The sequence below is a fragment of the Embiotoca jacksoni genome, unplaced genomic scaffold (assembly GCF_022577435.1).
Source record: "Embiotoca jacksoni isolate LCO1_2020_lvr unplaced genomic scaffold, fEmbJac1.0.p SCAF_16, whole genome shotgun sequence".
NCBI classification, from domain to species: domain Eukaryota; kingdom Metazoa; phylum Chordata; class Actinopteri; family Embiotocidae; genus Embiotoca; species Embiotoca jacksoni.
In genome coordinates this window covers 10,982,779-10,993,901 of record NW_027185296.1, presented here as the reverse complement: position 1 = coordinate 10,993,901, position 11,123 = coordinate 10,982,779, and the positions used below count along the sequence as shown (strand labels likewise).

The window sequence follows — 11,123 nt, the reverse complement described above, 5'->3', positions numbered from 1 at the left end:
AATTGCATAAACATATAGTTGATTGTTACATTTAGTTTCATTTTTTGTGCCCGAGTAGTTGGAGCAATTTGCAACCTACATGAGCTTTCACCGTATGAGTTTTGCTGCACAAACACTTTTAGCAGAGAAAAACAAATGGAAGTGGAATAATAACATTAACAAAGACAAGGTTTTGCGCAGCCATGCTCCTTGAAACCCTAATGACAGATCAGATATAATATAAACATCAGAGTCATTGTGTTGCTTATTGTCAGTTACATAACCATCTTAAAGATACTTGGACTTGCGTGGAGCAGCAGATTGTGATGAATTGTGGAATATAACTCAGATACCATGTTAAAGGAGAACTTCAGTTTTTTTCATCCGGTCATATTTTCCGTTTTTGTGTAGATTTCGGATGATGTGTGGTGGCACTGACAGTTCAAGATACCAAATGCAGGTATTAGAACAGACCCTCGGGAATCTGTCAGACGGGGAGGGTCTAATAAATAATGCTGAATCCAGGAATTTTAAAGTTTGATCTCAGAATTAAAGTCAGGGTTCATATTTCAGTTACGACACAATGAGAAATTAAAGAAAAATTCTCTGTCTCTTGCAAGTCGTCAAATTTAATTAAAATGAAAACCCCTTCAAAAGAAAACACACACACACGCACACAGGATTAAATCAGGAAACTCTTGGAGAAGAAAATGAGCATTAAAGAAGCCAAACCATTTGTTGTTATGTGTTTATGTTCGAGCTGTTAATGTGATAAATGTCAAACACAACAGAAAACAAATAAGAATACACCAAAATAAGAGGATATGAGACTGTGGGATCACTGGAAAATGGGGGCTAAAAAAAAGTCCTACACATGATAATAAAGGCACTATCAGTCTCTTTCTGCCTTAAATGACCCTGTACTCACATATTCTAGTCAGTTTGGGATTAGTAGCTCTCCCGGCTTGTAGTCCCCTCACAGGCTAAAAACAGCAGCTGTCTGATATATCAAAGGTGCACATCACTGTCTCTGTGATAAAATACTGATGCGATGTGTTAAATGTGTAAAACATGAGAAAATCTCTGGGATAAAAGAAATCCTGCTTTACGCCCCACAGGATGCAACCGTCCAATCTGTTCTCTTGTGCTACCATTTGGTCCAAAAACATGTTGCCTGCCGGTTAATACATTATATACAAACGCAGCCAGTACAATCTGAAAATTGTAAACAAGAATTGGTGCACGGTTAATAAAAATATATCTGCCAGATGTCCTTTTTCCAGAAAATCACATTTAAATACAAATTTCAACTTGTTGAACCAGTTGAGGTTTTGCTGCTGTTATTTTGAAGGTCCACCCAAAAACCAAACCCAAGACGTAAAAAATGAAAGGCTTCTTGTGTTTGGATTTTGAGATGAAGCACAGTCAGTCACTATTTCAGCCGGTCTGAGGAGAAATTGTGTTTCACAGTTCAGGTTGATGGTTTAGTTTTCTCTGCAGCTGCACCAGCATTTAAAAAAAAGAGAGAAAAATAGACATTCCTCATAGAAATTTCACTTTACAGACTGAAATGTTTCTTTAAGTCCCAACAGGTCTTTTGTGTCTTAGTTGTCCCAGTGTATACGACTTCTGATAGAGTTCTTTGAAGTTCCTGCGCAGCCTCGGCTACACTTTTAGTTGACTTTAGGATAAATCTTTTCATAGAAAAAGCTCTGGGCCAGGACGTAGAGTTCTCCGTCTTTTTCCCGGACGGCGTGGGCTCGCACAAACTGAAACTGTTCGAGTGCAAACTCGTAAAACTCGTTTTCCATTTTCCAGATGTTGGACTGCTGCAGCTTGGTTATTGTCTCTTTGGTGGGGGGTTTCTTCTCCGTGGTCTTCCTCAGGTGGGACTTCTTCCCTGGAGGAACACATGATGGTTTCAGTCTGGGCCACACATGGTTGGTACTACTACTAAAATGATCCCAAATGAAGTGCAACGTAATACTAGCGTGATGATCCCCACAACGACTCCGCTCAGCTGAAAGACGCCATAAAACCGACCGGTGTTTTGAAGTAGCAGACTGTGTGCCGTGTTGTTGCTACCTGTTCTGTAGAGCTCTGTGGCTCCCTTGAAGAAGCGTGGCAGTGCTGCCTCCAGGATCATGATGAAGTCCTCCAGCTCCTCAGTTACTCCAACCAGCAGGTACTCGTTCACCAGGTTGTATTTGGCTTTTTCCAGGGCCCATCTACTGCCTGCATTCCTGCATGCAAAACAGCACATAATACAGAATTTAAAAAAAAAAATCAGAATGTAGAGCAAAAAGAAACCTCGCTAGGCTAAGCCAGCAGCTTAAATCCAGAGTCTGACGGGTGAACCAGGCAGAGACAGAGAAAGACTGGACGATATAACGGAGCTGAGGGCGCGGCCCACTCACCAGCACTCTAAATGGTGGCCGCAGAAGAAGGGGATCTGCAGCCAGAGTTTCTCAGGGGCACAGTCCGACCCCCCCGACGACACGCACTCATCGAAGGTCTGAAACACAACAGAAACACCTGTTATCATACCGTCCAGGTAAAAACAAAAAGAGGCTTGAAGAAGACAGGTGAGCTGCGAATAAGGACCTTCTTGTCTCCTTGCTTCCTTCGTCGAAGGCCTGGTCTGTAGTCGTCTCCAAAACGTAGAAAGTAGTAGTACGACACCAGGCGCTCGATGGGATCCCGCACCACGTTTATGTACATCGGCTTACCCTTCGCTCCATATCTGCACCGACAGAAAGAGGCGGACGTATTCTTTAAAGAATGTTTTACGCTGAACGGATAACGTCCCCGTTACAGCAGACCATGAAGCTGCCTTCTTTACACAGGAACTCGTGGTCACTCATCAGTGAAAACGTGGCAGCATCAGGGAGACGTTAACAGGATCCGTCTCACTGAGAAACACTCAGACCATCAGGATAATTACCTGCGATCACTGGGAGGATGGTGTCAAGGGACATAAGGACAACACGGCTATTAATCCACATTTTAGCAATCAATACATGACCTCCCGTTATCAGACTGTTTAGAACTAATCTGGATATGAATGGTATTACAGGAAATGAAGGGTGTTACTTTGAGAAGTCCAGATAGGCCACGTGGCCGTGGTAGAAGCCGGGCTTCCTCTCCCTCCACGACGTCACGTTCCTGACAAAGCGCACCTGGAGACAAACATAACGGAAACCAATGATGGAGCAGCAGCACAGCAAAACTGTTAACTATGCGGCGTATAACTAAACTTTACTTAGTTATCATGTAGAGTTAAGATAAAAGGTGCGGAAGCCTTTTCTGATTAATGGAGGAACATTTTCTTTGATATTTACTGGGGCGATTGTAGCAGGGCCGATCAAGGCATTCTGAAATGATCTTACCGGCTCCTCTGAGCTCCATTTAGCACCGATCCTTTGTTGTACATCAACTGCAGCATCAGTGCCACAAACAGAGAGCTTCATTTGTTGCAGTGAGTTCACTCAGGTCAACGAGACAAAGTGTAATTGTGATTTGTATTTGTTGTCTGTGAATGTTAAACTGTTACACCATCTGCAAGTGGAATTGTGATTGCAATAGTCATCCTGAGTATGTTAATACTCCGCTGTACTAAGTGGGATTGATAATGATTGATGAAGTGGGATTTGAGTTTATTTATGTGATTATTTTCTTTAGCAAAAATATATGAAAATCAGTGCACTCAGTGGAATAGTGATAAAAATGATTTCTGTTTGTTTACTTCGTATTTTGTAAAAAAAAATTGCTTTTTCTTTGTACTATTCAATCATACACATTGGATTGATGTTAGTACATTTTAATGACCTTAAAGTGTGCAGATTGTGCAGGAAAATACAAGCATGAGATCAGAAATCCGTATCAACAGACGTTCAATATTAAATGACTTGAATTGGGATCGGGGGCAAAAATTCCTAATATTTACACCATGAGCTCATTTCTTATGACAGAGATGACGTTACAGTGAACACTCTGCTGCACACTTACCTGCCTACAATCAGACAAAATGTGTTTGTTTTTTTTCAGGCAACACTTTGTTGCTTATAACAGAAACTTGTAACTGTTTACTTCTACAGAGTGTTTTCACCAGGACAAAAGTTTTCCAGACTACAGCTGGCAAAAAAAAAAATGAACACGAAATCTTTCTTTCTCTGTTGAAACACTTGTGACTTTAATTAAGTTAAAACAATGATTACCTTCGTGAACACAGGAAAACTACACGTTTGACAACCAAACATCTCCATGACTCACCTACGCTCTGTGGTAAAGTCGTTTTTTCAAACTTCTAATTGTGTCTTATTGAAGTCTAACAACTTCTAGACTATTTGTCTGAACTAACGGTTCGTTAAATGGACTGAAATTACTGAAGCCTGAAAGACAAATCTGGGGGCAAAATGAAAACAATCGCAGCGGTAAGGTAAGGTAGGAATAAAAATAAGAGTTTGAAAAGTCATGACCCTGTAGTCCCCAGTGGAAATTACAGCCTTTCTCAATACTATAAAACCTGTCATTTACAATGTGGTTTTTTTTGCAGTTTGAGAGAGTAAAAATATCATAACATCAAACATATTCCCCAGTTTTGGCAGACCAGATGCTGTTACTGGATAAATATGTGTGTGTTACTGTAGTGAAATGAGTTGTGGGCTGTGATGTGACCGCAGCCTGAATTCTTCCCCTCATCTCTGTTTGAACAAGTTCAGAGGAAGCTCAGTCAGTGTGTGTGTGTGTGTGTGTGTGTGTGTGTGCGTGTGCGTGTGTGTGTGTGTTGTGAGATGGCAGACAGGATATTACCTTGGCACTAACAGCCAGAAATAACACTAGTATGGCTTTGGGGCATTTACACAGTGAGCTGCACTGACAACCAAATAAATGTGCTCCATGTACCAGGCGCCGCATCAACATATTGAGAACCACAAAAACATTTCATCAGATTTCATTATGTTAAGGGTGGAAACAAATACTGAAGAGGTGGAAACGTATTAGAGCACAACAGCAACAGAGGTTTTCCTTCTGTAACCACGGAGATTGTTTTTATAAGGTGACATTAAACGCGTGCTGAACTTACAAATGGCTTCAACTGACGAGGAGCAGAGAAGAAACGCTGCTGTTCAACAGGTGAACATGGATGTAAACAACGTTAAACAGGGTTCCAAGTCAAATGTCAAATTGCCCGACGTTTCCCTGACTTTCACTGAATAAAAAGCTGAAACTTCATGACCTGTAATGAACAGAACAACCGGCAGCCGTTATGTTGAGCAGACAAGAAACAAGCACATCATTTTGTTCCCATCAATTTGAAGGCTGACGGGCGTTTTCTCGACACAACTTTTCACTACTTACACCCACGGCACAATGACTAGGCCTTATAAACACACTGACTCTTATGCAAAAAACAATTAAGAAAAGATATGTTTAAATGAGAACGGTAAGAAAACTGCATGCATTCTTACTGTCGGTGTGGCAGCCAAGCGCTCCCTCTGTAGTTGTCTTACAAACTTTACATTTGCTGTCATTGAATTCATCATTTTGAAGCCAAAACCGTTGAATTGTACATTTTCCTGCCTTCCTAAGCAGGTAAAAGAAAAGGCACATCTTCACTTGTTGACGAACGAAACCATAATAAAACCACACATGCAACACAGGGAACGCATGAAATAACATGATGAAAAAAGACAAGGAACTACAAGGAAAATATTACTATATTATTATTACATATGTTGTATGTTATATATTATTTATATTTCTATAAATGGCGACAAAAATTCAAACATGCAAATAAAATTCCCTGATATTCCATGAATTGGCCGCAAAAATGATCAAATCCTTGACTCTGGACAAGAGTTCCCTGATATTTTCGGACATTCCCCGACCCGTGGGAATCCTGGTTACATGTTCAAAATCGGCTTTGCAAATCACGTTATTAGAGCTGTAATTTATTTGTATAGTTCAGTTGTTTACGTCATCCCTGCCCTGTGCAATATTTGTTTACAAAGGCAAACAGAAATGTAATTTTATGTTTAATGCTAATGAACTTTGCAGGAATTAAAACTCAGTATGCAATAAATACTGTATTATTAGTACCCAGGATGGGTCATGATTTTTTTAAGAGTCTTTGAAAAATAGAAATTTTGCCCAGCTGGTAGTGATGTGTTACTATCGCCAGGGGGAGGCGGTAATACACCTAAAAGTTGTTTGACAACCACCATTAAACAACAAAAGAGGACAAGAAGAACATGTTACAACCAGGGGGGCTTTTGAATATTAAACGAATAGTTCCCAGCAAACCAAACAGTATTTTTGTTTGAAATGCCCGGCCGTAATTAGTGCCAGGATGTGACCTCGTGTGAGAGGACGAGTCACGTTTCTGTCCGACGGGTTTGTGGCTGGAAATCTGCAGAAAGGTTCAATTCAGATCTTTTACATTTTAACAGGAAGTCTCATGGCAGAGGTCTTACCTGGTCCTGTAAAGACATGACGGGGTTGTTTTTGGTTGTGTTGATGTGCAGGACGTGGAAGCGATTCTTCCCGCACAGGTCGTAGGCGATGTTGGTGAAGGATGTGCTGGCCGTCTTCGGCACTCTGTTGTAGATGATGACCGTGTCGTCTTTGTCGGCCAGCGCCGACGGTTCTCGCCCTCCGATTTCTTTGCTGTGACGCTGCTCCACTTCGGCCACCTCGTGTCTGGCAATGGTGCGTTCTGACCGGGAAAGAAAACACGACATCTGACATCACTGAAGGGATTGCGTCAAATATTTGTGATGTGCGATTGGTTGGTTGTTTGTGCCTGGTTTTTTTAGATGCTATTTTCATGTTACATGTTAGTTTGCGTTATTTTCGTGTGTGCCTGTCCGCGACGGTCTGCGTTACTTAAATTGTTTTCATCTGAGAGAAAAATTTGCTGACTGTTCATTTGCCAGGAAAAAAATCAACTGGATATTCTTTTCATGAACATGTACAGAACATAAGTTATATTATGTTCTGTACATGTTTTCATGTTTTCCAGCCAAAAACAATAAACGGAGCAGCTCTGCTTGTTGTCAGAAGGTCGCCATCATGTATCCCAGTCCACATGTGTGGGACACACATCTGCACAGACACACTGTTGTATGCTGCAAGTCTGCTGTTTGAAGTTTGAGTCCCCAGCTGTCGACAGACACCAACACCATGAATATGCCATTATTATTACTCTCATTTGACACAATAAGGAGGAGCATGACAAAATAACATCACCATTGATGTGCTGACGTCATATTAGAGTTGCTGTAATTACCGGTTTCCTGCTTTTAAACATCTCTCACATCTGGATGGAAATCGTAACCACAACTGGGTTGGCCATATTTTTCCGGATGATCTAATACATCCGACTTGATGTCCAGCAGTTCAGAGGGTCAAAAAGAAAACATGGACGCCTCACGCCAGTCAAGTCTTTTGTTAAACACTGAAACTCAACAGATGCAGCGCTGCACCGAACAAACACAGTATTTCAACCCTCACACGTCAGTAAATCCACCGTCACTTATTATTATTAGACTTTGATCAAATGTACAGCAGCCTTCAATAGTACTTTTAGTAAACATTATTCCTGCTAAGAAGCAGGAAGTTGTCTGAAGACATGTAGCTGACATTTATGTCTTTCTATTTTTTTTTGTATTGACTTATCAAAAAGCCATAATGAATAAGAATCAGCAGCACGAGCAGACTGGCAGCTGCCATCTCGAGCTGTCAGATGAAGTGAACGCTCGCAGGTCGTAAACATGGGAATCTTCCCTCCCACGTGAACGTGGCGGAAGGCCAGCGAGGCTTGTTAGCATGCTTTAATGAAAGAAAACAACACAGTCCTTCAAATTACAACAACACTGAAACAAGTCATTAAGCTTTGGCTGATAATATTGACAGGAGGCATAATTAAAAAGTGTGTTTCCTTGCCACTTCGATTCTCCACCGCGAAGTTAATTAAAGTCAATTACAGGAACGGCCTCGCATCCCTTGGACCGGCCGTGTGGCGCTCAGTGGGCTGCAGCTTCCTGCTGTCCAGCCATGAGGAGGATAAAGCTCAGGAGTAGGCGGCCATGTTTCTGCAGGAGGTTTGTTTGTCTCCAAAAGGCAGCAGACGGACGGTCCCTTGTAATTACTCTAATCTTAAGGATTAAACACAAAGTGGCGCGCCTGTCTATTGTTCAGTTTGGTATGCAGCTCATTCCACTCAAGACTCAACACTCAACTACATTATGGGATGTGTTAATATACAGCACTTTCAATTTCATATAAATTGAGTTTAGTTTGAGCTACTAAACCAAAACCAGCTGATTTCTAACAGTTTAAAGCGTCCAGTGTAAATGTCCTTCTGTCTGATAGACCTGCTTGTATCACAGCTGGTTCTGTCTAGCAGTGTCATGTACAGTATGTCATCCAACCGTGACGTGAATATAAACGGGAGATGCCCGTTTACTGCACATAAAGTCCTGTGCAAAAGGTTTAGAGCACTTTGGATGTTTAGATTCAGACCTATCACTGATCTTATCAGGGAATCTGATTGGTACCAAATTCATTCTGCACGTAAACACGTCCTCCTTCTTTGTCCTCTTTAATCTGTTTGGGACAATAAAGTGTCAACGAGGCTGCAAGTTTAGAAAAGGAAAAGCTACCGAATAAGCCCTTCATTTACTGCAGTACAGTAAAGTACAGTGGGCTCCATGTGCCAATAATCTGGACTAGCTGCGTGTTAATGTGAAACCTCTGCAGGTCTGAACAGACAGACGTTTTCACAGCTGAATGACGTGTGTGGAAGAAAGTACAGAGCGGCAAACGATTCACGGCCAATCAAAAACATCATGAATTCTGACGTGCTGTTTATTGACGGTTGTGAAAACACTTCTTTATCTGCATGTTGGATATGTTGAGACACTTACGACTGCAACGGAGGCAGATTCTCATGTTGTGCAGAAACATATTGGACATTTATCTGCTCTAAAGTAAATCTTGGTGTCATTGTTACAGTTCTGCCTCCAACAATACGCTGGCAGTGACGTGTACCAGGAGTTTAACTCTGTATTTTCAGGTGTTTTCTTTATCTGCGGTTCCAGAGTTCCCACATTTAAGACTTTTATGTTTTTTAAATTTCACACAGACTGCAGTTTAGGATCATTTTCATGATCATACCCATCAAAGAACGACCCAACATGACACAGATAACATATAGACAGCTTCTGTTTATTGCATGATTGTAACTAATAATTTCTAGCAATAAAATGTGATATTGAAGTGATCTGGGCCCGATTAAGGTAGGTAGGTAGGTAGGTAGGTATTTACTTTATTAATCCCCGAGGGGAAATTTTTTTTCGCTACAGCAGCATACAGAAGCAATAAGATAATAATAGAAATAATAGAATAGAATAATAGAAAAGCAATAAAATAGCAGTAAATAGCAGTACAAAATATAAATATAAAATGCACAGTATATACAGTACATTATATATCTATATATATTTCTGTTTCTATTTCTTAAGTGGTAGATATAGACCATTTTAAAATATGCAGTGATGGATTTATTTATTTAGATCATTTGACCAAATCCACTGTGATCACAATGTACATTTTAGAAGTAGAATTTAATCCCTTTAGTTTTTTTCAGCCATAATTTGTCCCTCAAGTGTATCATGATCGATTATCTTATTATATACCACGTTAGTATACATCTTGAACCGGTCCTCTGCTGTGGTCTCACCTAGTTTAGCTCTCGAGTCGTCCAGTTTGTGGATCTGGTTCTCGATCAGGAGCATGGCCACTCCAAATGCCAAAACACCCAGGAGCTGGATCTTCGGCGGCATCGTGACCCTGAACATCCCCATCAAGCCCGCAGAACAATCATCCCGCGGACCCGAGCAGCTCCACGGCGAAGATCTCTCACAGCAGCTGATCGAGGTGGACTGGGACTCTTTGATTGCCTTTAAGCGAATCCGAGTAAACGTGGCTGAATAAATGGCCGCAGAGATCAACAGCTGTCATGAAGGATCAACGCGTCGCCAGCAAAACAAACTAGCAGCAGCTAGCTTCTGTGCTAACACCAACATAAGAGAGCCACGCAAACTCACGCGAACGTCATCTTTAAAACCCAAGACGGCGCTCAACTCCGCGTTTTTACCCTCGTGTTTAATTTCGATAAACCCCCACGAGTACGCGATGAGTCCACAAACATGCATTCATTGAAACGCAGCTCGAATCGGACCCGTCCAAAGTAATGAGGTTCTCCTGATCTGCGGCGACTAGCATCATTGTGGAGTCGCTTCTTCTTCGCTGTCTTTGGTTTCAGTGGAGGATCACTAACCGATTTAAAGGTGAATGTCGCCACCTGCTGGACAGCAGTGAGTATCGCGTACTGCTGCCTTTCAAAGGCGGAGGAGGACGGGGAAGCCGAGTTTGTAAAACAGATGTATAAATTATAAACCCTTTTTTTTTTTTTTTTTTCCAATATATATATATATATATATATATATATATATATATAGCTATTGTTGGTCATTGCCACTGGCTGTCTATCCTGTAGAGGTTCCTGGGGAATGAGTGGCGGAGTACACCCTGGTCAGGCCACCAGTCCATCACAGGAACAAGGCAACCATCCACACTCACATTCACACCATGCCAGTTGAAAAACAACATGCATGTCATGTTACACAACAACTGCACCACTGCGCTGCCCTTACTGCATATATTCAGATTACATAGTCCTGTTACAGCAAATGTTATACTTTCAAATGACAACTCATCATTTGCTCTTAGAATATACTTTCTTTATGTTTAATATGGCTGAGACTGCTCGTATTGAAATGGTCTCTCCAACAAACGCTGGTTGTTCCTTGGTGTGGACAACATTTCTCTGGAAATACATACCGTGAGGAAAAGTAGAATAAAAGCCTTGTCAAAGGCAATAAAGGGCATCAGTTGTCCTCATAGAAATCAGTTAATAATGTTTAATCATATCATAAAGTAATATGTATTGTATTATATTGGTTTACTTCAATGTTAGTTTTATTTTCAGTACCTGTTTGCCTGTTAAAGATTCATATGAAATCCATGAAAAGATTATTAGACAGCAAAAATCAGAAGTTCTCGCACTTCCAGGTTAA

The 11,123-nt window shown here is 41.1% G+C and overlaps 1 protein-coding gene across 2 annotated transcripts; it reads right to left on the bottom strand.

Moving 5' to 3' along the window:
- Window positions 1-592: 592 nt before the first annotated feature.
- hs2st1b (heparan sulfate 2-O-sulfotransferase 1b) lies at window positions 593-10,281 on the bottom strand. 2 transcript variants are annotated; one of them, XM_069150917.1, is made up of 7 exons: window positions 9,725-10,281; window positions 6,456-6,697; window positions 3,073-3,158; window positions 2,584-2,722; window positions 2,397-2,494; window positions 2,065-2,222; window positions 593-1,879 (listed from the first exon to the last, which is right to left on the bottom strand). In XM_069150917.1, exons 1-7 carry the CDS (start codon window positions 9,846-9,848, stop codon window positions 1,653-1,655), a joined length of 1,074 nt encoding a protein of 357 aa, XP_069007018.1. In that variant the 5' UTR covers window positions 9,849-10,281; the 3' UTR covers window positions 593-1,652. The 2 variants fall into 2 exon arrangements, with proteins under 2 accessions (XP_069007018.1, XP_069007019.1); XM_069150918.1 differs by lacking the exons at window positions 593-1,879; window positions 2,065-2,222 and having other exon boundaries at window positions 2,393-2,494.
- Between the last annotated feature and the right edge of the window lie 842 nt (window positions 10,282-11,123).